Source organism: Gavia stellata, chromosome 18 (assembly GCF_030936135.1).
Source record: "Gavia stellata isolate bGavSte3 chromosome 18, bGavSte3.hap2, whole genome shotgun sequence".
Classification (NCBI taxonomy): Eukaryota; Metazoa; Chordata; class Aves; order Gaviiformes; family Gaviidae; genus Gavia; species Gavia stellata.
The window spans coordinates 12,898,399-12,925,448 of NC_082611.1; the positions used below are offsets into that span (position 1 = coordinate 12,898,399).

The following is a 27,050-nucleotide window of genomic DNA, read 5'->3' on the forward strand; positions in this document are numbered from 1 at the left end:
ATGGAGTTTCTGGGGACCACACAGCTGGCCAGTTACTGCAGCACAAAGAAGAGTTGCCTGTTCCCGGATCTAGCTCCCACCAGCACCACCAAGGACACCTATCAGTCCTACTGCCTACCAGGCTACCGCTACCTTAGCTCCCAGAGGCCCGGTCTGCTTCGCAAAGTGGTTTCGGTCCCTCCGAGCTCTGACAAGCAATTTAATCACCCTAGGCCACCACCCACTGTTTTGCCTGCATTACGCTCTAGTCTGCATGCCCGCTACAGCACTCATGACTGGCACCATACGAACATGGTTCAACTAAAAGGCTTTGAAGCCTCCAGGTGCCGTGCTGGTAGACTGAACGCTGATTCAATGAGACTGATGCAAAATAAGGATCAACTGACTTATCAGATGCAAGAAGACAGCAGAAGAAACCTGGGAGAGAGGATCTCTAACATTGATTTCTGGAGATCTGAGCTCACCTATGAGCTAGAGTGCCTGCTGAAAGAGACCCAAGCCTTGGAAACCACAAAGAAGCGGCTCGAATGTGCTGTAGATGAAATGCAAGGACCACTGAAAGTAGGTTTAACATAGCTAGTTATTTCATGACTGTACTGCAGAATGGGTAAAGAAAATGGCTTTAACTCTGTTGAACACTAGTATGACTTCTACTGTCAGTATCAAGACAGATCTTGGTGAAACGTTAACTTCAGTAAGAAGGGATATAAAAGTCAACAAAGGAACCTATCAAGACACTTCTATGCCCTCTTTTCCTTCCTTTCTACTTGAGGGTCCAGGAGGCTGAGTCTCCCTCAGGCACTGGTAGGTCAGCTTAGTACATTACAGGAGAGCAGATGGCCCTCTAAGCTGCAATATCCTGATATTCTTATCTAGCTCTGAATTTTCTGCTATTACTTGGTGAAAATATTTTCACTTAGGATGGTGTATCATTTGTTTACATTTTGAAGTTTTCCAGAATCTTAAAGGCAAATTAATTGCAACAGAATATGAGTCAATGAATGATGCTAACAAAAACTCAAAACATGCAAAAACTAGAGTCAAAGTTCTCTCACAAACATCTGGAGTATTGCTGATGGAAGCTATGTGTATCAGAAATGTTTCTAGGCAAGTACAAATACAAAACCAAAACTCAGTGTTCAAGAATGACTCTTCCCGTTGTCTGTATCTGTACTGAATCAGAGTGGCAGGCTGAGGATGCTTTCTATTCAGGAACATTTCTGCTGAAAGGCTTTGTGCCTGCTAATGCTGTTTAATTTATTAGTATGGTTCTAAACAAGTGGGTGAAACATTAACAGTAAAGTTAACCTGCTGGGGCCAGTGAACTGAATTCCCTATTTGATGACTGTAGTTACGCAGTCATTCTCTTGTATAGGTATGAAACTTTCAAACTTTGACACTGGGTAAGGGAGGATGAGGGGAGATGAGATTAAAGGATTTTGCTATGGATGAGTGTAGAACAACACAGGTATTTTAATCCACACAATTTACAACAAAGCTCGGGCATGTTGAGATGTAGACCTTCCTGCACATTAATAAGCAGCTAATCAAATGGCTGCTACAGTGGCAGCTAATCCTTAGAAGTATGTATTAACAAGTAAGTAGGAATGAACCACTAAGATGGATCACTTGAGCACAACGAAGCCACCTCCTATTCCGTTCCACCCTCAATAGATAGTCATTACTTGACATGTCAGCTTGGTGGCCCCTTTAGCAAAATTCGAGGTTTCACTCCACAATGCTGTACTGAGCCTATTCAAATGTTCCTTGGTTTGCTTGCAGGTAGCCCTAGAATGCTTATACCACCGTGAGAAGCGGAAGGGTATAGACTTAGTTCATGACGATGTGGAAAAGAACCTCATCAAGGTAAGATCAGACTTACCAGCTGATTTTTCAAACTGTGGAAATAACTAAAATCTAACTAAATATTTATCAGGGTAAAAACATTGCAATAATTTCTTCCTTTCATTCATTCGGAAGACTGGGGGCGGGGCGAAAGAAGAAGAAATTTGGTAAAACTATATATACTGGGGATGGTTAATGTTCTATTCATCCTTCCTGGAGCAAAAAGAATAGCCTAGCATCCTTGTGAGGTCTTGTCCAATTCTATCTATCTTCCCTGATCCTACAAAACAAGTAAGAAACATTTCTCAGGATTGTTTTCTGGGCCATGGTCTATAAAATCTCAGAAGTTCTTAGGGCTTACAATATAAAATGCTGGTTTACTGCCTTGCTGTATATATCTAGTGTTACTGAACAAAGCAAATGAGATGGATAGTAGTGATTGCTAAATCTTTTAAATAAATAAAAATATCAACATTTTGCTAACATATTTGAAAGAAGTTGTAAGTGTATGTGTATGATGTGTATGGATGTGTATGAGAACAAAAATACTAGGAAAGAACATTATGGGACAATAGCATTGCTTCAAGCACTTTTCTGGATTAATAGATTACAGAAGGATGTGCAGACCACTTGGATAACCGAGATGCTTGTTCAGAGCCTAGAGCCTGCAACTTGGAGTTTTAGAGTTTTAATGAAGAATCAAGGAGCTAATATATAAGCTTAAGTCTTTCAGCACTTAATTTAGCATGAGAATTCAGGGTAGGATGAAATACCACTAAATGTTCCACATGAAGAGATGAGAAAAAAATTTTTTTTCAAAATGAAAAATAAAGGCTATTTGCCTGATCTCCCCATGCACTTCCCTGATTATGGAGCAAGCTAGATAGTGACAATAAAGGACAACAAAGGCTCATTTTGTAGTAACAGGAAAGCCAGTTCTAAAGTTGCTGTCACTCCTACACATACTGTACAAGTACAGAGACAGAGACTGCATTTTTAAATTTGCAGTGTCTTAATGACTCCCAAGTAACTTAAAACACTTTATTCCCTGTTTCAAAACTCACAGAACTGTGCACACTTAGGTAAGAGGGTATGTTGGGCTAAACCAGAGTTTTTAAAAAGGAAAGAGGCTGGAACATCATAACGTCGTTTGAGGGACCATAATTACTGTGTATGCATAGTTTTCAGTGTGGTTGGTTTGAGTATTTTTTATTTATTTTAAGCTGAGTGGAACCTGGCTTTGAATTTCTTTGGCTAATACTTACAGTTTTGAAGAATATTACAATATACTTCCTTAGGGACTCTGTTTCTGAAATCAGATATATATCAGAACTACTCCATTATTAGCAAAACATTTCTATTGTTCTAGGAAAATGTAGAAGTAGTTAGGAAGAGTAGTTTAATGGATTAAGGTTCATGTTTCAAGTATTGTCATTATACTTAAGCCAAGCAAAACTTGACTTTATGTTTATGAGAATGACTCCATCCAATAAAACATGTTTGATATAATAAAAAAAGACATACAAAACCAAGTCAAAAGATACAATTTTGTAGCACTTGAGGAAGAAAGGGACCAAAACACATCCTTTCTCGACCTACATTGCATTTTAGATATGTGAGACGGTTGCAACATCAAGAATGCAGAATAAAAAGGGTAAATTCACTAAAACAAATGAAGTTTGATGAATGCACTGACACTGTATATTTTCCACTGTAGGAGGTTGATGTATTCAAGGACTGTCAAGAAATACTGACAAAACTTGCCCAGAAAATCACTCAACAGTTGGGGTAAGACTTTATATTTAATTCCTGTCTTAAAGACAGCAAAGCTGAATTCAGTGTTGGCTAGTATCTAATGACAGATTGAAAATAGCAAAGGCACAATCAGAGACCTAGCCTCTTAGATGTTCATTGCCCTCCACTTCAAATTCTTATCAATGAGAGAATTCGTATGTTAAACTGCAGAAGAGCAATACTTACCATTTAAAGATGAGTGTGACTCAATTTTTAGTCATGTTTAATCTGAAATCCTTCATTAAAATTAGGGACACCAAAATTATAGCTTAGTTGTGCCAATGTTGCTATGTGGCACATTGGAGAGAAGTTCAAAGGGAAATTTTTTTTTTTTTAATTACAAAACTAAATTCAAAGGAAAATTATTATTGACAAAAGAAACAGGAATCAAAGCACATCATAAGGTATGAGATGAGTTATGGAATGGGCTTAAATTATTTTAATATATATTTATATAGGTTTCTGTTATAGGAGGCTTTGGAATTTATTTTATTTCTTTGAGAGTACACAAATATCCTAGTAAATGCAAATTATATTTAAGTCTTATCATTTAATTAGGTAAAACTATTCTGAATACAGTGTTCTGTTAACTACAGAGAACTGATACAAATTTTAAAAGTCATGTTTCTATGACATGATATAATTCTCAAAAGAAACAGTTAAAGTACTCACAAGGAAGATAAAATTGTACAGTTCTTGATTAACAGATTATAGGAGAAAAAGACATAAGTAGATTTTATACGTGATTGCTCTTATTGATGGCACTCAGGACTCATATGAGGCAGGTTAGATGCATTTCTGCAGTTCATCCCACTACTGTAATAGATTGGGTATATGATCAGATAAAAGCTAAGTTCATATTTGGTGGCATGAACTCTGTCTAGCTCTTTAGGCTGGCATTTCTGTCTCAGTTTTTGACTGAGTTTTCTTTGGCTCAGTTCTGTCACCACATCAGGCAGGCCAATAGTAATGCTAATTGACAAGTGCCTCATGGAAACAGCAATATTTGAAAAAAATCTCGGTATGTCTGCTGTGTTCCTGATGCACTGGAAAGCAAGACTTTGATTCTTTCTTCATCCATATTACTCCCGTTCTAGCCCAAGGTCTGCCAGGCCTTCCCCCCTTTTGGAAGAGCCAAAGAACATTAAGTTACTCCAAAAATTCCTTGTGGGTAAGAAAGCAGAGATGGAGCAATGTTTTTCCCTCCTCATGATCAAGATGAGCAGAATTATTTAAACATATTTTCCAGTGACGTACAACTTGAATTATGCTAAGTGTATTTGTCCCCCAAATCAGGAGAGATGGGAAACCACAACTCTAGTCTACCCTTTTCTTTCTCACTTACAGCTTTGCTAACATGAAGGTTATCACTGAAAACCTCCTCCCTTTTGCTCTGAGGCTTTTCTTCATGCCACACGACAACTACCTGTTGTTTTTCACCCTTACGGTTGCCTGTGATGAAAATGACAAACATTATTAAATGCAGTGAGTTAAATGCAATTCTTTGGGGAATACTCACTAGAGGCTAAAAGGGATGAATGGGACAGCAGCTCCCTCTAGCTAAATTACAACACCAAGCATTTTCAAGCCACTGTAAATGCCAACAAACTATAAAATGAAGCATTGTAGGAAGCTAATGAAAGCAATTAGCTATTTAGCACAACAGCATTAAAGGTGGTTCAGATTAAGGTAATTCTTTCCCCTTCACAGCATCAACAGAAATGCACAGCATGCCCTGGAGCAGGATCTTTCTGACAAAAACTCAGCCCATTTTATTGATGAGAAGTGCTTTAACCTGAGGAACACATCAGACAGCATCAGCTTTTACCATGGAGTGGAAAAAGCAGATGGGACGTAAGTATGAGTGGCTATTGTAGCTTTCTCTTTGCCTGTTCCCTGCTGTAAGTAGGGGCCTGATTATAGGACAAGTTCTAGCCTTATATTTGAGAAGTGAGATAGAAAGAAGTGGCTTCTCTCTCTGTATGGCCCTGTTTTTCCTTGGTGTGGAACCCTCCATCATCCTCAATTATTCCCTGCCTCCTAACAGCTGCTATTGTTGGAGGCCAGGCAGAATCTGGCAATCTGCAGCACCTACCGCACTGATGTGTGGTGAGCTGTGTTCTTCAGTGAGGACAATCATTTACAGCCATGTTGCAGCTCATTCCTTGCTCTCAAGCTCCTTTCTACAGATGTCTCCCTTTGGTTTTGATTTATACTGTTCTGTGGCCTTCAGGTTTCAAAACCACGTCCAATCAAATTAAAATTCAGCTAAGGTGTGCAGTTAAGCGCAATGTGGTAAACAGCATGCAAGTGTATATCAAGGACTATATATATTTTCTGTAAAAACAGCTTGGATTATTTGGAAATTAGTCCATCAAGCTGTACAGAGATATGTATTAAACAGGATGATCAAAAAGATTTGGCAGAGCTTTAGCATTACAGACTGAACTAAAATGTCCCACTTGTATACCGTTTTAAAACTGTTTGTTAGTAGTGGCCTCATCAAGACATGCATCCAATCCAAAAGCAACAGCAGAAGAAAAGCAGCTTGCAATAGAGGGCAGTGTTTTTGTGCTAACAACTTGTTAGTTCCCTTATCATGTAGCAGTATTTGAATGGTGGATGTACTTCACAATCTCAAATGATAACAACTCTGTCTTGTTGGAAGGAGAGAAAAAAATCAGTATTATTTGTTTACTTATGTTCTGCTTTTCATTAAAAGATCACCTCATTCACTACTGAAATGAGGGCATATCCGAAGGAAACTTAGCAGGCATTCTGCTGACTCTAATAACACTACCTACTTTTAGGATTAGCAATAAATAAAATTATTCTTGTCAGCTCTAGTAAAAAAGCAGATTCATGTGGATAAGTTTTACAGCCCTTTTTCTTTCTCACCAACCATTATCCAAAGAAATGCCATTTTTTCATTAACGTTTTCCTGAAACCATCTGGCAGACTGAGACATACCTGCAGCACTCAGGAGCAGAGCAGGTGTCGTCTGCCTCAGCAGAGCCAGCCGGATAAATGACAGTCTGAAAAAGCAATGTTAAAGAACAGATTAAGTAATAAGTATTTCAGATAGTCAAGATGGAAACCTTGGAAATTTAATTTTCTGATGAAAAAATGAATATAATCCATCAGACCATACAGGGAAAAAACCCAAACCAAATACCCTGCAGAAAGTACACTGAGATTGTCTGGATCAGTAGCTGTAAGCAATGTCAGCTCAGGTTTAGTACACTGATTTATGCACTTTACTATGGTATCAGGTTGGTTACCTGAAACTTTTCAGGGCAACTCCCTAAATAAATGGGTAGCGCTAAGGAATTCCAAATCATTTAGGGAAGATCAGTACGTCAGTTTAGAGAGAGAAGAATAGCCTATGAAAAACCAAAAAAAAGGCCACTGAGAAAGCAAGCACTGACAAAATTAACTTTCTATTTTTGCATCCCTTAATATTTACTCTGTGTTCAATTAAAATCTAGAGTAAATGTGAAACTCAAAAAAAATAGTGACCCATCCCTGCAGAGTTTAACATACAGGCATAGTTCTTAGAATAAAGTTCGGTGTGGAGAAAGAAGTCTAAATGCGGATAGAAGTTTGTCTCAGCCTTTCAATTTGGCAAGCAAAATATCTGTACCTTTTCAGTAGTGAATTTATCTCCAAAGAGAACAGCTTATGCTGCATCAGCAGTTTTCAAGCCAGGGGCTCAGGCTGCAAGTTTAGAGCCCCACAGACTCCTGGTTTGGAAAGATCTGAATGCAGGACTTGTATTCAACTAATTATGATAGTGATGGCCATCTTTGAAGCTTGGACATGAAACCAAGCATCTCAAAGCTTGTTTACATACAGGACATTGCAGCAGGAACATTCATGGGTGGCATTTTGCAGTGCAGGAGCCCTCTATTCAGTCTTTCTCTGTATATTCATAGGCTTTGCCATAATAGAGCCATTTCTGCTTGTCTCATAAATATTACTAAATTTAACTGTAATAGCCCTATAAGTTGAAGCAGAGGTGTTCATATTAATAAATAGAGAAGTAAGAGGATGGAGATACTTATCCAGATGACACAGCAGGACAGTGTTGGGGCTGGGAGAAAATTTCAGTTCTCCTTACACCTAAGTCAGTGCTTCATCCATTTTCCTGCTATCATTCCTTCTGATGATGAAGGTTACTTGAGGTCAGAGCCACATGCTTTATTTTGTAAGTCATACCTATCTGACGAGGTAGGGCTGCTCTGATAGCAGACCAGAGCTGTCTGAAGAGCTGTGTAATAATCCTTCTCCTTTGGTTTCTTGCTCGTTTTCCCTAAACTAGGTTGGGCTCTCATGTTCCCTGGTGGTTGGTGACACACAACTCAGTTCAATGGAAGAACACTTAGTGTAATTCAGTGTAATTATCACTGAAAGAAAATAGCTTGCCTAAGCTTTTATTTTTTAAATTTTCCTCTTATTTTAAATTTCTTATTAGCGTTTCAGTTCCTGCAACATGGGCTAAATACAGTGAAGACAATATCAGGTGCTCTCAACATGCAAGGGCCAACTCTGTCAAGCTTCGAGAGGATGCAGAGTTTGGACTGGAGAGCGCATCTGAGGAGATGTGGAATCATTTCCTCAGTACCAACTTGGCCTTTAACAATCGTATTGCTGAAGTAGCTAATGCAAAGAACAAACTCCAAGCACAACTGGCCAAGGTAAGATTCACTAAGAGTTGGCAGCTGCATATTATCTTAGTTGTATTTGAAAGGCACAGAAATCTTCTCCAGTGTTTACATCCTTCCTGAATAAGCACCTCCTCAAAAGATATACCTGCATTACCTGTCCTCAAACAGTGCATTTGAATCACACAGCCTGAGAACAGCTCACTCGGAGACAGGCAGACTGACAAGATGACAAGGTTTTACAAGGAACTATGCAACATCTGTCCACAATCACACACTGTTTATTTTCATTTGCAACTTACATGTTTAAAGTGGGGAAAGATATCTTAGATGGTATTTTTTCTATTTTACATTTATAGATTATATTCCCTGGCCCTTTCCTGATACAGAAATAGTACATGAATTACTTTTTTTCTTTTTCCTTTTTTTTTTAAACAGTGAACTAACTTTGGAAAGTGTGCAAATAAAAATGCCCACAAACAGCAGCACATCTATCTGTTTTAGAGGAGAGAGAAGACTAACTTTTTGCACTTTCATTTTGCAGCAGCAAGGGAAGAGCCCTAAATTAACTAAAATTTACATATAGAATGTCGTTAGTCTACCTTTGACACCTAAGTTGCAAGTTTTCCTTTCCTTTTGATAAATACATTTCCACATCTTTAACCTGAATTTTGGCCTGGTTGTGGTTGGAAACAGCCTGATGTTTTGGAGTGCGTCAGACAGTGACCTTTTCAAACATTTGTTCTGCCTTTGTCTTCGTATTATACAAAGCAGAAATGGCACAGAAGGAGACAGACCTGTATTAATCTCTATCTGTATTGCCTTTCCAGTAAGTTTTTGCGGAAATAAGTGAAATGGTGTAAGTGTATTGGTTGAATTTTGAAACATACATTCCGAAGTTAACAAGACATGCTGCCTTTGTACTGACAGATAAAATTTTGTTAAGGTAGCAAGACTCACTACTACTTTCATATGACTTCAGTCAGAGTTCAGTAAGTTCTTCTGTTAAGACTCTTTCTCTTAAGAGGAACCTTATGTTCACTCATTTGTTTCAATGCACATTTGGAAACAATAGAGTTTTCCTGCCATTCGATTTGCCATAAGTAGTTTAAGACATTTTCAGTCTATTTTTAGGGACTCTTAGGAAAGCACAAACTAACCAGGTAAATATGTGTGAAGTCACAGCACATAATGTTCCCCCCGCACCCTGCCTCTGCTTATAAAGCATGAAGGATGTTGAATGTAGTTTTTTGTGTGTTTTAGATTGTATATGATCTAACCAACTACAGCACTTTATCCCTGTCCATCCATCTAAGTTTCTCATGCATTTAAATCTATGAACATTTGCTTCACATTTTCTATTAACCTTTTCTAGTGCCCCTTTTATCAAAGAACAGGTAGCATAAGGTAGAACAGGGTGCACATATGGAATCACAAAGTACATGGTGAGATACCAACATACGAGCAGTGATTTTTTTGTCACGGAGTCCAGCTGACACGATGACATAACTGCTGACAACTGGTATATAATGGGAAACAACAGCGTTTATGTCCCTATACTGTTACACCATTAAATAGCAATGATAAGCTATCTGGAGAAACTTGAGTAATCATATTTGTATAAAGAATAATTAGTTTGTATGGTATACACAGATAAAAAAAGTATCAAATAAGATGGCACTCTGAACTAATGCTGCTGTTACTGCTGGGTTACTAGTTAGCACATATATAGCAGAGATACTTTACTCATCGCAAGCTCCATAGTAATGTCATTACATCAGAATAACAAAATGCTAGAGGAGAAGAAAACGGCATATACTGGTGAGGAGTAATTCAGGCTGGTCAGTGTTGTCAAAGGAAAAGAAAATACAATAGGTTTACTGAGCAAAACCACTGCTAGTTAAGATGTGGGTGAAGTTGTATGGTAGAAATCCTATTAATTCTCTTGCTTATGACCATACCTCAAAGGACAAGAGAAAGGAGAAGGCAAGTGAGGGCAGAAGGGAGTAAGGAGTGAGTGCTCATTTAAAAGCTATCTATAGGTAAGCATAACGGAGTACCCTTACTTCTTTCTCCAGGCTTGCAGTACAGCGTGCAATAATTGAAGAAAAAAATATTGCTAGCATATGCTTTAATAAGACAGCCAATGGCTGTCTCAAATTCTTTCACACTTCTGGTTCCTCCATTAGGATGTAAGTATAGTCAAATGTGGCTACTACAGTTCCTGTTCCCTTCACATTTAACAATTAGACAATGGGTACCACAATTTTGGTTTTTGTGTTTAAAAAAGTCAGTCAATCTTTCAAAGGCTGTTTTTGCACTGACTTCTCAAGCAATGAATGCCACTCTGTGACATCCTTCTTTCCGCCAAATTATTTTCCTAGATAAGCAGGCTAGCTCCATAAAATGAGAGGAAAATGAACATAGAAAAGATTAGCTATCTTAGAACTGGGAAAAGCTATTAATTTAATGAGATCTGGAGCCCATTTCAGAATGAAAAATACTTTTCTAATTTATAAAACAGCAAAATCTCTCCTAGACAAAACTACAGGGAACGTCCTGCAACCATTTGTTTCTTAAATCAGTACCCTGAAAAAGGAAAGAATCAAAATACATAAAAGAGTAAATAGTGTGAAGATGATGATGATCTAAAAATTATCCTATATTGAAATGGCACATTTTCTTCTGTATTTCACTTGTATGTAAAAGATCAGCTGGTTAAAATTACAAACCAAATGCCTAATACCTCAGCTCATGGTCCACTGCATGCTCTTTAGCAACACAGAGCAGCAGGCAGAACAGTTTGTCTTACATTGTAGATTTCATCTATTGGCCCTAGAAAAATTTAGTTTTCCTTTGGAACGAAGCTTTTTATAAAAACTCATCTAATTAGATTTAAAGTCTGGGATCGGTATGCTGTACTAGTGTCTGTCATTGATACTGTGGTGGCAATTTTGCTGTGTGCTATGGTTAGCATTTGTCATCTACATATTTAAAGTGTTTCTCCTGGCCTGAATTTTTTTCATATTTAGTTTATATTGCCTATATGTATAATGGCTTTATGGCCACATGTTTACAGTCCTGACTTGCTGTGCAAGAATGTCATTGCTTCAAACTTCTTCAGGGAAATCCACTACCAAAAGGAACATGGGCATTGCTCTGGTAATGATCTATTGGAACATTCTGGCATTGCTGTACTCCAACAGTAAAGGGCCTTTCTCTTACTGCCTTTCTTTCCCTTGCTCGATGACAGTATTTTATCACATGTGAGATTATATGAGCAGAGTGCTTTTCATTTATTGTTTGGAAAACAATAAACAGGAATAATAATATACAAGGAACTGACAAGATTTAGTCAGTTCTGAATTTACCCAGGCAAGCTGAGGAATTCCATGTGCTGTGTGCTATATTAGTTACTTCTAAAGAGCTAGGATTTTCCCCCTTTGTAGGCATTTGCACATATTGCATCATATACCTCCTTTCCTGGGTGCTATTGTCTGCAGCAGCCCTTCACAAGACTGCTGTTCGGGAGAAGGTTGCTAGGTTGATATTCTAGTTCAACAGTAGTTGATAAGTCATGTTTATCAAAGGCACTGTATGAACAATCTACAGCAGTCCTTCCAGCGCTTCCTTCTCCTCCTAAGTACCACCAAATTTCTATTTCCCATATAAACAAAATGTAAAGAAAACCAGTGAGCCATCATTATTCTGTTTAATTTTATTCTAGGATATTGTCTTCCTTAATGCCTAGACAAGTGTGTTCTATATACCAAAAGATACACAGAATGTATTTACGTGATGAAGGTATCCTGGTTTTACTTCCATCAAGCATTATGCCAGGAGTTTTGCCAAGACCTCCTCCCTCAATGACATGATGCCTCCATTTCAGGTTACAAACTGTACAAGTCTCAGAGTAATAACTGCACAGCAGTCCATCTGTTTTTATAAGCGTTTTTCTGCTTCTAGTACTGCTGGTGGGCTTGCACCTCAGTTTCTAATTCAAGGTAAATGGTGCAGGAACATGTTACTGAAATACAACCGAATAATAGACTCCAACAATTTTACTGTTGTAACTGATTGAGGTTCTGTCATAGAATTTAACCTAGGTTCACACTACAGAGTGTTCACACATCGTTTTTAGAAGCCCGTGAACAAAATACAATCTTCAGAAGACTTCAGCTAGTTTGCCTTAACTATACACACTTTCCACTCCAGGTAAGCCAAGAGATGCACCGAAGAACTTTGCCTGGTAGGCATTTGAAAAACAGATTTTTTCTCCTTAAATAGCTTTCTCAAACACCAACATTCAAGCTGTTTGGCACACAGCCTTTGCCTCTTTTTCATGTCTAAAACAGTCCAAACAAGACCAAATGCCTTCAATTTCTAGTCATCAGACCACACACATGATGAAAACATGCACATGCTAACATTTTATAATAGATATCGCCTGTCCCATCACATTTTTTTACTATAATCCTCCAACAATTTGCATTTAGATAGAGGGATGGTTTAGCAACTTACAGATGTCTTGTCTTGGGGCACGTCAGATGTATTTTTACCCTTTATTCTAATTGGAATTTGCTCTAAATCCCAATACTGAATAGGCTCCAAATTCAGATCAAGTAACCAAGACAGCACAAGGGAAGTCTCCAAAGAGGACTGGCTGTCAGTGATTCCCACTTGCTTTTCTGCATTCTCAGTCCAGCCACTGTGTGCTCTCGCTGTTACTTCATTGATGTATTCAGGAAATTGTCTGAGTTATCTTCCCTTCAGATTTTCATTGTCTGCTGTTTGGCTTTTCTTGCCTGCCACTTCTTTTGGGGAAACGGGCTGGTCAGGCTGACAACCCCAAGTATATCAGAAGATTGGGAAGTGATTTGCATAGGGGAACAGTAAAAAAGGACTAAATTGCTTTTATATAATTTTGAACAGCAAACTATCAAATGCAGAAGGGAAATGCTGTCTTTAAAAACCTGGTTTTTAAGTGTCCCTGTCCAGTTTGCTGTAGACCTTCTATGTAAAATCATTCCCTGCCCACTCTTGCTTGATTTTCTTCCAGAGGACTGAGACAATTTACCATCTTTACAGTGGCAATCAAACTGAGTATGTGGGAGCAAGGGTGTGGTATAAAGCATTTCCTACTGCAAGTCCAAAGCCTGGAAGTCATCACAGCTGCAAGAATGATTGAAGGACTGGAAAGCAAGCAACTGATAGAATAAGTTCCTCAACTTTCTCTTTAGCAGGCTGAAAAAGGTGATGTTAGTAGCAGTAGATGACACTGCTTTATTTAGCTTATCCAAATAACAGTTGGGGTAGGGGCAGAGAACTTGCTAAATCCATAAAGTATCTATACAGAAGAAAAAAGAATCATAATAGAAGACTTTTTGTTTAAGCAAACAAAACCAAAAGAAGAATCAGCGGCCAGACAAAAGCCAGTCAAATCTAGATGGAAAACATAAGCACTTATTTTTCAGAGCAAAGGCATTCATCGCTACAACAGCTTACCACATATAGATGGCTTCATTAGCATCAGAAACTCAAAATCAAGATCCCTGTTCTCCCTGAAAGCTTTGATCTCCCTATAGGCACTGGCTTACAAAGAGGAATTTCTACAGGATAGACTAGTGACCTGCAGGCAGTGCAGACTTAGTGCATAACTAAGACTTCTTTCTGACCCTAAGATTGAAAATATACCATTTCCTTTCATGTCCCAACTGCACAAGTCTATGATTAATTTATCTTACTTGATTCTGGCATTAATCTTGGTCATAACAATGTGAGGTTCATCCAGAATTTGGACAGCAGAACCCTGGAAACATGAGGTGCTGGAGGCAGAAACCCAGAAGCCCTAGCTAGGTATTTGGCAAGGGTTAGATCACAAACCAAAGAAGGTATTACAGCTCCACTGTGTTTCATCATCACTGAGCTCACAGAGCATGTGGTTGTTCAGGGATGCAAATATTCTGCAAGAATCTAATCACAACATATGACCCTGGTGAGGCTTAGAGCTGCTCTAGGACCAGATTTTTAGACTGGTGAACAGAAAATAGTGTACGCAATTCAGTGTAAAAGTGAATGGTATGTTGTCTTCAGTATTGCCTCAAGAAACACTCAGTTTATGCCAAGAGATGTTATGGTAAATATGTTTTACACCTTTAGGAAAAGAAGGAAAACCTTTAATCATGGTGCCAGCCCCTCATTAGTAAGTTTGCATCTCTTTTCCATAAAGTTAATAGTAACATAAATAATTACCTTGGCTTCAGTCTCCTGGAAATAACCAATAGGGTAGGATGTTTACATTAGCTCTGGGAATCAGTCAGACCATGTTTACACAGGCCAGTATTTATACCATACTTAAATACCAGATTATCCCTGCCAGCTCCAACACCTGTACTGTGCTCAGAACTGTTTCTATGCCCAGAGGTAGAGTGCCCAGCACCACCCTTCCTGCAAGCCTTGCTATCGCACTACCCAGGAGCACAGGGATCAGAAAGATACTAGGAAAACAGGTACATGTTTAGTAAACTCAGGAAAAAATAACCACCCATTCCAATAAATGAGTAGTCATGACACTGACTATTTTCAGTCAGTTCACTGAGAATGTGTGCTTTCAGAAACAGCTCTTTTCTTTTTTCTTACCCTGGGGTGCAAAAAGCCAGTATATTACATCAATATACGGTAGAAATTAACTTTCACTTTCCTTTTTGCCTGGTATATTTTTTCTAAACCAAAATACTGTAGGCTCTTCAGGTATAGAGTAAGTTACTCCCTCAGAGTCTCCATCCTTCACACATTATTTTTATTAAATTTCTTATAAATTTAAAAAAACCCTTTCTTGTCTTAGCGACTATTGGTATGTTTATATGGTGGCTAGAAGAATTGAATACATTTTATATTTACACAACTTTCTTCTAATTCAAGGGATGAACCTACTTAATTTTACAACTAGCCTAAAATATAGAACAAAAGCCAGGAAAACCTCAGTGACAATAAAACCAGAAACTGCCTACCAGCCTCTGAAATAGTTTTCAAACTTCTTATCTGAGAAGTTCTGAAAGGAGCTCTCCTACAGCTGTTGAAAAGGACACAGCCTGTTCCTCTGAACAGGTACATAAAGAAACACTAAAATATGATGGGAGGTGCCCATGCAAGCAGCATGTAGGAGAGGTGCAGCAGTGTTGTGAGCAGCAGGAAGGAGTATGGGTATAGCAGAGGGAATACTTTTCCTGGGGCACTTGCCACAAAACGGCTTTCATCTCAGACCCCAGTATATCCTCACATAACTTTTAAAATATATTTTTGTTGATTGCTTTTTTCCGTTCCTATTTTTATGCCTTAAAATCTCAGGTTATTTACAGTTTTTCATGCCCATTCATGGTGACTGGGTATATAGTTAATCTTATTTAATATTGGAACTTGTTTGAGAGTAAAGGTTTCAAATGATTAATGAAGAGTGACTCAGAAGTGGTTGGGAAGGTGTGTGCTGGTTGGTGTAGGCAGCTCAAACTTGCCTGGAAAAACCTCTGAAGGGGGAATAGACTTTTGCCTACAAACCAAGAGAAACTACAGATGAAAGCTAAGGCACTCACTTAAAGACAAAACCAGATTTCTCTCTCCTGAAATGGTTGCTTAATCTCATGAAATCATGAAGACTTGCATAGACGACATCAGATTACAAACTATGGGCAAGTGGAGGAACCTGGCTCCTCAGCATGCCATGCAGCAATGCTCCACTTCAGATTAGCCTAGAGGGAACATGAAATGAGGAAGGCTAGAGTTATCATCAAGTGACAGCCATTGCACAATAGGATGTATTCAGGTTGTCATGGATCCAAGTCTTTTTATTTGCAAAATGAAATCTCTTCTAACACTGAGGGACACACAGCTGCTAAGTAAAGGCAGCCTGGATTGAATGGATGTCAGACTTGGCTGTCATTGATATAGAAGGTAACTTCTTTCTGCCACAACATTTACATGTGAGAGACTGAGGTAGTTGCTAGTATTACCACTCCTTCCCCTGCAACCCATCTGCACTCAGGCAACTCATATAAACTCGGCAAAGGAAACAGGATTTAGTTCAAGGCAGCAGTACTCATATTTATAAAACTGTTCCTTATTCTCAGAAAGGTCTGTCATGCAGGAAACAGAAATGAACATATGTAGTAGCTTGTCTAGAAAAGAAGCATTTTCAGGCTCCAAAGGATCGTGAGACAAATGCATTGCATTGACTCTATAGCCAGGGCAAATTTATCTTACCATGACTGGGTTGAAGTTTCATTAATGACTAGAAAAAAAAAATCTCATTCCTGACAAGAAACAGTATTATAGAGCAGCGGCATGAGCCATAGCAGTTTCTCTCTGGCACCACCTCTTTCTAAAGACATCTCTCTGTTAAAAGGGAGGTATACCCTTCTCAGATGAGGTAACTCGAGACAAAACAGAGCATACACAAAGCCCAAACTGCCTGTTTTATTGTTATTTTCACCAGGTTTAGCAAAAAATACATTAATAACATAGCACTTAATTTTGTTCTGCTAAATGATGATGCACTCTAAAATTGCTGGTCCTACACCATCTGAAAGCATGGTACAGTGTAAAATGGAGGGCAAATACAACAGAACTCTGAGGCTTATTCTTATTCTTCAATAGTTAAAAGTGTAGCAAGGAGGTATGCAAAGAGTTAAGCATTTCCTTGCATATAGTTATCGCTTCCTCTGTTATTTTAAAAATATTTTGGAAAATCCAGGCCAAGTCAAATGATCCCATGCTTTTCTCCCCCTTTAATTTTAATAAAACTGTTTTAAAATAAACATCTTGTACATTTTTAGGACCAGTGGAAAAGTTAAATAGGAACTGATTACATATAAATGTGAAATTGATTAGATTATTTTTAAAGATTAAAGTAAAAAAATGCAGTGGAAGGAAGATTTTTGTAAGATTATAAATTGTTATACTGACCAAATGAAAGGCTCAGCATCCCTGGGTCCTCTGTTTAAATCTATGCTGAATAGATCAATCTGTATAAGAACACTGATTAAATGTCCAGATGTGTATTTAAAGCCTTCTTTGTTTTAAAAGTATAGTATTTACATTCTGATAGTTTCTTCTTTTCTGTGAAACTATCATGTTTAAGACAGTTATAAAGAAAATGTTGGGGATTTTGTAAGTATCCTTTGGCATGCATAGAACTTACAGTATGCTTTAGCTTTCAGATCTATTGACTGTATTTATGCCAGCCCTGTTCCCATTGTTGTAAAGCTTTATAAATAAAAGCTTGCAATATTCCCAAGTTCAGAGCAATCTCTCCACTCCTGATATGCTTGATGAATTGTGCAATGCATTGGTTTGAAGATATTTTCCCTGGGCACAAACTAAACTGCTGCTTCTCTTAACTATGAAACTCAGTCATCCCATATCAGTATATATAACAAACGCACAAAAGTTACTGCTCAGAGTGATTCTAACTCTGCTTCAACACAGTTAAGCCATCTGAATGCATTACCTGCTGGTGTCACATTTTGTTAAGTATGATTTTTCTTTTAAATTAAAAGATTCCTGGACTATTCCTCACCACCACTGATTAAAAACAAAACTCGATAAATCATAAAACAGTGACCTGCAATTAAGCATCAAAAGAAACAAACAAACCCTAGAAACAGGAGGAAGGGACATGGTAATGTCTATCAAGAATTTGTCTGCGACATGACAGTAAAAACTGTCAGGTCCAAATTCACTTCAGGTTCGAGATCTGGGTTATACTTGTAATCCCAAGATTGCAAGATATCATAGTTTTACTTTGAAATAATGCGGTCATATACCCTAAACTTAATTGTGACATCAGTCACAATTACACTATTTATTCAATTAAGTATGATAACCTCAACAAATGTAACTTTTACAAAATAATTTGTATGAAATATGGAAACACGAATGAAAAAAGTTTAATATTTTGCCTCTCAGTTTTTTTAAAAGAAATTTACAAGATGAGGAGGCACAAGAATGTTCTTCCCACCATATTACCAGGCTGGTGCTTTTTACATTTGGATACTAAACACTGAGCAAACCTTGGAAACAACAAAGAAATAATAGTTGTCAGACTGAAGCATTTTCAAAATGTTTATGTTGTACATAAGACTACCTTGATTACATTATGAAACATGTGTGACCTCAGCAGCTCTTTCTCTTGGTCTTACTGTGTCCAGCCTGTAAAAATCATGGCCTTGGTGAAGTAAGAGAACAGTGGGAGTGCAGTTTTCTACCAGCTCAAGAATGCTGCAGCACAAAACTTTACTCATGTCCTGGAAGGGAATGTTTCCGGATGGGCAGCTGCCTGAGCCAATGCCTCACCATGCTCTCTTAGCAACATGCTGCTCAGCATTTGTTGTTTTTGCTTCCTGCCTTTGGAGGTCATCCAGAAATGACGTAGACTGGTGCAACACTATCTGGTGATTCTTTCCACCAATCCGTTTATGTATAGTAAATTATCTAAATCATTTTATCCAATGTGTGGCCAGAATGAGTAATTGAAAAAACTGTTTGTACAAAGCTTCTGCGATATGTTGGAGGTGGTTCCCCCGAGGCCATTTTTCTTTGCATGTCTTAAATGACAGTGCTTTATAAAAAAAAAAAGAAAAAAATTGAGAACACACAATGAACCTAAACCACATCCACTTACATGCAGCCAAGCAGGGCTTAAAGATGGATGCATAGTTTCACTTCTGAATTTTGAGTTCAGAGGCACGTTTAAACAGTATTTTTTTTAGTGAACGAATGAGGGGTTTGCTCAGTAGCACTAATCAATTGCCTTGGTTGTGCATGATGTGCTCACAGACTACTCTGACCTTTATAAGCAGGACACCAGAGCACCTAGTGAAGTCGTGTGGCATGAGAGTGTAGTTACTGCACATTGTGCCAACACAAAGTGTTACAAGAGTTGGACATAAAACTGATTTTTCAGTGAATTTTAGATGAAAGCTCTCTTTTCACAACTAATGAACTACTGGATTCTCAATAAAGAGAAACATTTTCTATTTAGACTTCAGAGGTTGCCCTTTTCAAACATTAACATTGTGTGAATTTGTGGGCTGTGTAAGCTCTAAATACTTTGAGTCACTTCTAGATACAAGACTACTATTGTCTTATGTCAGTTATATGCCATTATTTATGAGGCAAGTGCATACACGACTGTTCTAAGAGAGGACAATACAGTCAACAACTGCTGTGTCACTAAGGGAACACCTGTCTGTTTGCTATGTGTACAGCAGGCAATAAGTGCTGTAAGAGAACAGAAACAAACCTCAGTTTTGATAATTACCAACATTCATGCACTTGAAGTGTTATTACTGAATTTGAAATACATGGGTTTGTGGTCTGGCAGTTGTACTTGCACTGTGGCCACATATGAATGCAGCAGAAGATGATTTGAGAAAAGTGTGGTTTCAGAAAACCACTCTTCTAAAGTTCTCTGCTAGCCAAGCTTAATGAAAATGGCCTTTCCAAGAGTCTGAGGACAGTTTATACATGGGCAATCTGCTCAACATTGTCTGTACTAGAATCGGCTTGTTCCTTCTGCATCTTAAAAAACATCCGATATGTAAATTATTTTTTCACGCAAGCAGAATGAAAGAGTAAAGGGCACCCAACCATTACAGAAGCATTGTCACATAGCACTGGAATAGCCATGGTTTGCTATAGGCAAGCCTTATATGATAAGGAATTGTGGCAAAGGAGTGGCACTGTTACCTGAAATACTGAAGACTACTAAATTTCTTTCCTGGCCCTCTTCTAAATTTGTGTAATGCTTCCAGAGTCTGCTGAGTATGTTTCCATGTACATGGTGCATCCCCTTTGATACCTATTGAAACATGAGATACCTATACTGCTTTCAAAGAAAAAGAGAGCAGGAAAAGATTTCTTGCAGAAAATATTAATTTCATCCTCTTCTCTAACCTGATTAGAACAATTAGCACTAATTCAGCGTAAGAGCTTGTAACCTAACTCCATTCACTAAATAAAATTGTTTTGACTCATATTATCACAGGACAGAAAGTATCAGCACAGGGACTACATTACATGCTTACCATAACATGAGTACATCTGTGAACTGCAGCATTGCTCTGGGGAGCTGGTTTCAGAGTCATGGTTCATTTCTAAGCAAGTGCTCTGGGCTGCTTTAATTGTGCTGTTTCATTGATAGGTTTGCTGCACAAAGGTGAATCACCATTTCTACCTGCTGCCCAAGAGAGAAAGTATTACTACCAATAAAGCTCAAAGTCTGAACCACAAAGGTCCTACCCAGGATCTGAACTGGGAGTGCAAATCCTCTGTCCCACCATAAATAGAAAACAAATAACCCACTCAATCCTTTCCGAAACTGAGACATAACTTTGCCCAATTCTTATTGGGCTGAGATATGTGCTGCTTTGTTTCATTGTTTTTACTTTGAATTACACTTTTTAATAGAAGAAATAATCTGCTTACAACTTGCTCCAGATTTTAAGTAGAATTAATGTAAGAGGCCAACATCCTCACAATACCCCACTGCAGGTAACAGAACTACGCCACAGTGAATTTGGCTCACTTGCACGCAGTAAGGCGTAGCATGGGAAACACCACTGTAATGACAGAAGCTACAACATAAACACAGGAAAGGAGGACCCTGCTAAGCAGCGGGTGACCTCTAAAAGCACTGTGTATTCTTTGCCTCACAGCCTTATTACATCCCCACAGGTTGATGTTTTTGGTTAGCAATGATAGTGAACAGTGGGAGCAAAGGATAGGATTGACAGGCTTGTAAAACTCCCTGACATAGATCTGCTTAATCACCAGCAGCCTACCTAGGAGTTGGACCTCACCTTTGTCACGTACAAATGACCACACACTGGATTCTCTTAGGGAAGTTATAAAGAAAGTTTGACAACAGCACAAACTATTCAAATTCTGCTTCTGAGTAGCAGAAGACTCAAATCCTTGGTGTTTTCAGGGAAAAGGAAAGATGTGGGCTTGACACATAATGAAGACATTTAACTTTATTAAGTCTCTTTCCCTTGGTTTTTATCTAACAGTAAGTATGTTTAACGGGTAAAATTGTAGACAAGATGTAAAATCATGTATTTAACAATGCACTCTTAAGTAGTTCCTCTGCAAAACAAATGGCTGGATTACCTGCATAAATATTCCCTGTAAAACACAGCTAGTTTACAGTGATTAATTAATTAAGAAGGTCCTACTGCAGAATAAAATTTATAGGGAGAAATTTACTACCCTTAGCTTCACTTTCTTCCATACTGCATTCCCTTCATAACAAATCAGATTTTTTTTCCCCTGCAGTCTATAAGCAATTAGAGCTTCTTTTTGGGTGAAGATGCTCTCAGGCTAGCTCTGTGAGAGCCAGCCTTGGACCCAAAGGGCTCAGTACAGCGTGGAGACCTGGCTTGAAATCAGTACAGTCATGTTCATATGCTGCTGCTTCAGGGTCCAAGTGACTCATCTATTGGAAAAATTGCATTGCTGTAAGGGTTGAACTGGTTTGGACAGTGCTAGCCAGGCGATCTTTCACATTGCTCTACTATACAACATCAACAAGCCCTTAAGGATTTGGACTGGGGTGCAGGTTCCTGGCATCCTTAACTCTTTGGGTTTTGTCTATAAATAACTTTTCAGCAGCAGGAACTAATTGAATTTTCAAGCCACACACATCATTAGCAAACCTGGTACAACTTAGTGGGTAGGCAAGACCTAAATAGCAGCATAATTTAAATCACATCACACCATTTTTAGTGGATGTTGAAATTCAAGTTGCATTGATTTTAGTAGACTGGCTGAGAAACTACATTAGTTCAATTTGTTCTCTTCCATTTTAAAGCTGTCTATAGGAAAAGCTTGAATAGGTTCACTGCATTGGCTGTAATGAATCCTGATAAATGAAAGTAACATAATAATCAATTAGCTGGGAAATGTTACCTGAATATAAACATTTTCTCCGTCCTTTCTTTTTTAAGATTGAGCAAAGCTTTTCCCTTGCAATTTATCTCATTTTTTTCATACAGATTAAAACATAAGAAGCACTTACAGGATTCTCAGGGATAATATGATTATATAATAACATGCACTACAACTAAAAATTATGCTATACTAATTCCATGGGCCTCTCCTTTTTGGTGATGTTTCACTCCATATCTTCTCCATTTACAGAAAATAAGCTGTTAAAGGAAGTTGGTCTTCCCTCTACAGTTCCCAGTGGAGTTTTCAAAAAACTTTGAGAATTTAGTTTCAGTATGAAAATACGACTTGTGTTCATATGTTCTTGCAGCAGGTGTCCCCAAAACACTTAGAGTATAAAAAAAATGTAAGAGGGGACATATTTGATTACTTTTGAATTTTTATGAGGCCAAAAGAAATGAGAATTGAATGAAGGTTTAAATGAAAATGGCAGTTCATTGGAATTTTACCTTTGCAAAATATTTATAGATCAAGAAGCAGATTTTTTTCATTTCTAAGAAAAATTAGATAATGAAGCAAAATGGAAATAAGTTCCTGTAGAGCTATAAGCACTGCCTATGAAAATGGCTTTATCACAAAACCACAGTTGGAATTCCCCCATCACAATAATTCACTGCTTCTCTTCTGTTTGTAATAAATTTATATTCCAATTTGCCTACAAATTTCTTAATTTTATAACAGGAAAGAGATGGTGCATTTCTTAGTGGAAGCTGTTTACCTGTTTTCCAGGAACAACTTCATTAAATACTTTCATTTCATGTATGATTATATGGGCCCCCTCCTTCTAGCTCTCCTGTGAGCTTTGATTACTGTATATCCTTTTAAAGAAATATCAAGATCAAGCCAGCATATTATACAAATACATTCGATTGATGTGAGTTTATAGTAATCTCCTCCCCTAAATTAAGCAAAATGACATGCCAGAATAGAAGCAGTTCCAATAGGAGTGCTTAAAAGCAGAGCTGAGTTCTGATTTTGTACACACATAAGGCTTACAAAAACATTCTGCTTTGTTCAGATACTTCAAGAAATCTTCCAGACAGAAGATACAATCATGTTACTGGAGAGATCCATAAAGGCAAAGGAGTACCCACTGAAAGTGGCTCAGACCCGCCTGGAGGGAAGAACTAGACGACCCAATATAGAACTTTGCCGTGATGCACCTCAGTTTCAGTAAGTAAAGGCCAGACTACTCTGTCCCTTCCTTCATCAGCCACTCAAGAACAGGAAATTAATGACAGCGTGAATCAGTTTGATGAGATTAGAATTGCCTTCATTACATTGCGAAACAAATTCTGGAACTAGTAAAATCCAAGTAGCTATGTTGAAATAACAGGCCAAAACATCTAATGTTTTGTGTGTGTAGTTGCCTTTAGCATTCCTCTCCTAGGACAATTAAAAGCTCAGTTGCTTGTTGGTGGCTGGTATCTTTTGGCATTCAGTCTCATGCCCAAGTTGGGACTTAGGAATTGATTTTAATTCAATTCTGTATGAAACATAAGATTTCACTTCAGAAAATACCTGATTTTAGAAACAAGTTATCCCAGAAAAAAATTTAATGCAAAATATTATCTAATGGTCAAGCTCCTTAAAAAGTTACTTGCAAATAAGAATGAGGCAGGACCTCTTACTGCCTGACCTAATTTTCAACTATATATCATCTCTAGTATCATCTTTGTACAGGTCGGCTCATTCGGCATACATTTTAGTTATATAGCTGTGGGGGCTTCCCAGCACATGTTGGCATCAGCTTGGTGATCCCTGTGCTATGCCCCACTGCATAGTGTGTATTGTGTCTTTCTAGATGTACAAGATGTCCGAGATACCAGCCTTCCTTCCCTAACGACTGAGGAAGGGTCTTGTGAATTTTAATCCCATTTATCTCCCTCCAATCCACTTGGAACACCTGAGTGTTCCAAAATAACCCTATTTGAGTGTATCTTATTTTAAATAAATACTGTCTTCAAAATATTCAGGGGTGGGGGGAAGGGGCGGTGTTTCTCAAGAAATACTGCACCAGGGTTGCTTCCATAGCTGGAATGAATTTCATAGTCCAGTAAGAGAATTTTGCATATTTCTATGAAAAGTAGAAAACTATTCCCTTTTATTTTTGTCTCTAGCAAAATCCCACTGTGTACAACAGCTTCACATACAGTGAGATTAATGAAGTACATAACACTTAAATTGAGTATTTATATTAATTTTCCTATTCAAACAAGGAAGGGGCAATAAATCATGGTTTATTGTACTGGCATCTTTTCACTTTTTCTAACTCCTTAAACCATAAATCGTACAATGCAATATATTTTTTTTTTCAGCCTCATACCTACCTGCTTAATCGGATCTTGACATTGTCTTTGGCATATCCATATATTAGATCTCTTCAACTTCACACTCTGCTCTCCACATCCATTCTGTCACAAAACATTGTTTTGGATCTGAATTCTTTTATATCTGTTTGGATAGTTTTATTCACATGGCTTTTCATATCACATAAATCACACCTGTTCTAGATACAGGAGTTCAGCAGTGAGAAACCAGAAGAACTTCTGATTGCACTGTAGCATTCACTTAGTTACCATTACTACAGGAGCAGATAATTTGCCACTTCAGTTACCACCACACCATCAACTGGGTATGCAAATAAGCTATATGAGCATTTTATTAAAAAAACCCAAAACAAAACAAGATAGCCTTAATTATTAATACACAACTCCAGTCTTATACTCACTCTGAGTCTTGTTCTCTTTCTATTTCCTCCCTGAGGATGTCTTCCACAGAAATGTCTGCAGCATTATGATTGATATCAGTCTGGTCAGCAGGATTGCATGTACCCAAGATACACGCTTGTTTGATTTAGGATCAAAAACGTGCTGAAGCAGAGTGTCACATTATCCCTTCTCCTTCCCACAATTGCCAGTGATGCTGTTGATTTTCCAAAGTTTGGAAGCTTCATTTGAAGTCACTGGAACATCAGAATGTCTTTGAATATTTTCATCAGTTAGAGTGAAATGACATAAATGTGACCTACTTAAAAACAAAAAGTATGTAGGGGTTCTGAGTTAATCTAACTCCTACTAGGTTATAGGTTGTAAGAGCTTCACAAGCTGTTGCACAGCTATTCACCGGTATTTTAGGCTTAACATACACACAAGTTTTTTGTCAATCTAATATGATTTCTAATATTTTAACCAAAATGTTTATACAAGTACACTGTTTACTAGATGTAGTTATACTGACAGATAATTACCATCCTCTGTTCTGCTTCCTCCAATGCATATGAATTTTGCTCTATCACAGCTCCCTAATCCAGACCTGCTTATTTTGGATGCTTTACCTGATCCAATCATTGAATGTTATGTGCTCATCATAACCACAATTAGAAATAGAAATTCTGACAGGGTATTTGAAATTTGGATACTTTTTTCCAATCACAGTTTTTGGCCGAGATCACATCTCAAATAAAACTGTATTTTCTGAGAGACAAAAATCCTATCTGAAAAAGTAAAACCATTTGCTAATTCACTTTTTAACAAATTAGTTAAAAGCAAAAAATGCTTAAGTATATTTCTCTCATGTGGTTTAAAGCAAGAAGGAATTCAGCCCAATAGCTCAACTGTAATAGGGAAAGAAAATATCAAATGAACCACTTCTTTGTAACATGTAAATGTTATCTGAGTGTGCTGTTTATTTAAAAGGAAGTGCTGATGTTGGCACTTGTTCTCTGTGTGTGCTGCCAACTTTGTAGTTGAAGGGATTAGACAGAAAACAAATTAATAAAGTCTAGTTTTTCTGTGCTGAAACAACTGGGACTAACCCAAAACAAGTTAAAGTGGGTTCTGGGGAAAAATAATAATAATAAAAAAATTCAATGTTTCTTATAGTCTATAGTGCACTAAGCAATTAATAGAACATTAGACAAAACACAAAGTTAACAGTATTAAAGAGAGTTTACCAGCTCAGTGACTGTACAAGAAGATTTGCCACATCTCCATTGATAAGCCACTGGAAGAAATGTGGCTAATACCAGCTCACACAAAACCTTGATTTCGGAGCTCCACATGTAATGATTATTCTGGCAAGTGATTCTTGTACTGATTGACAGGCTTCTGTGCTAGTTCTAGACTGTGTAGCACATCCTGCTGCACAAGTTGAAGCTATCATGAACTACACCAACACTCTCCAGTAACATTCATCCCAAACGTATTCTACAGGAATATACGGTAAGTGCTCAACACAGCCATGCTAGCCCTAGAGAGGCTACACAAATGAGAGGCTGCAAGTGAAGATAGCAATTGGAAAGATATATCAAAGCAGAGTGGTTTAATCTGCTGTTGAAGCTCAACACAAGCAAGAAATCATCACTTCTTATAGGCGCTATGCAAGCTGGTTTGGCAAATAGGTTTCATATTGATTCAGTTCAAGACAGCTGTTCAAGTTGTGCCTAAAAGAGTGACCTGTCTGCTGCCAAAAAAGGAATGAGGTGAGGGACCACTAAAGTTACTTGAGAACCTGTCCCCTTCTCTTTTCAGGCTTGTCACTGAAGTTTACACTATAGATGACACGCTACAGACCCTAAAGCGATGTCTGCAAGAAGCCCATGATACTCTGCAGATGCTGATCCTCAACAAGTCAGAGCTGGAACATGAAATTTCTGTGAAGGCAAACTCCTTCTTCATTGACAGGAAGTGTATGGACATGCGCAAAGTCTTCCCCAGCACCCCACGGCTCATTGGCTACACTTGA

The 27,050-nt window shown here is 38.0% G+C and overlaps 1 protein-coding gene across 1 annotated transcript; it reads left to right on the plus strand.

The window, feature by feature from the left end:
* Positions 1-27,050, plus strand: TEKT5 (tektin 5). The gene is made up of 7 exons (XM_009808142.1): positions 1-561; positions 1,783-1,866; positions 3,563-3,633; positions 5,350-5,493; positions 8,114-8,336; positions 23,323-23,477; positions 26,837-27,050. Exons 1-7 carry the CDS (start codon positions 1-3, stop codon positions 27,048-27,050), a joined length of 1,452 nt encoding a protein of 483 aa, XP_009806444.1.

Bases quoted from the DNA above. Each gene is read 5' to 3' on its own strand.
- TEKT5 (XM_009808142.1), top strand. From the start codon at position 1: ATGGAGTTTCTGGGGACCACACAGCTGGCCAGTTACTGCAGCACAAAG. The intron at 3,634-5,349 runs GTAAGACTTTAT...TCCCCTTCACAG, and splicing joins AAAATCACTCAACAGTTGGG to CATCAACAGAAATGCACAGC. The intron at 5,494-8,113 runs GTAAGTATGAGT...ATTTCTTATTAG, and splicing joins GTGGAAAAAGCAGATGGGAC to CGTTTCAGTTCCTGCAACAT.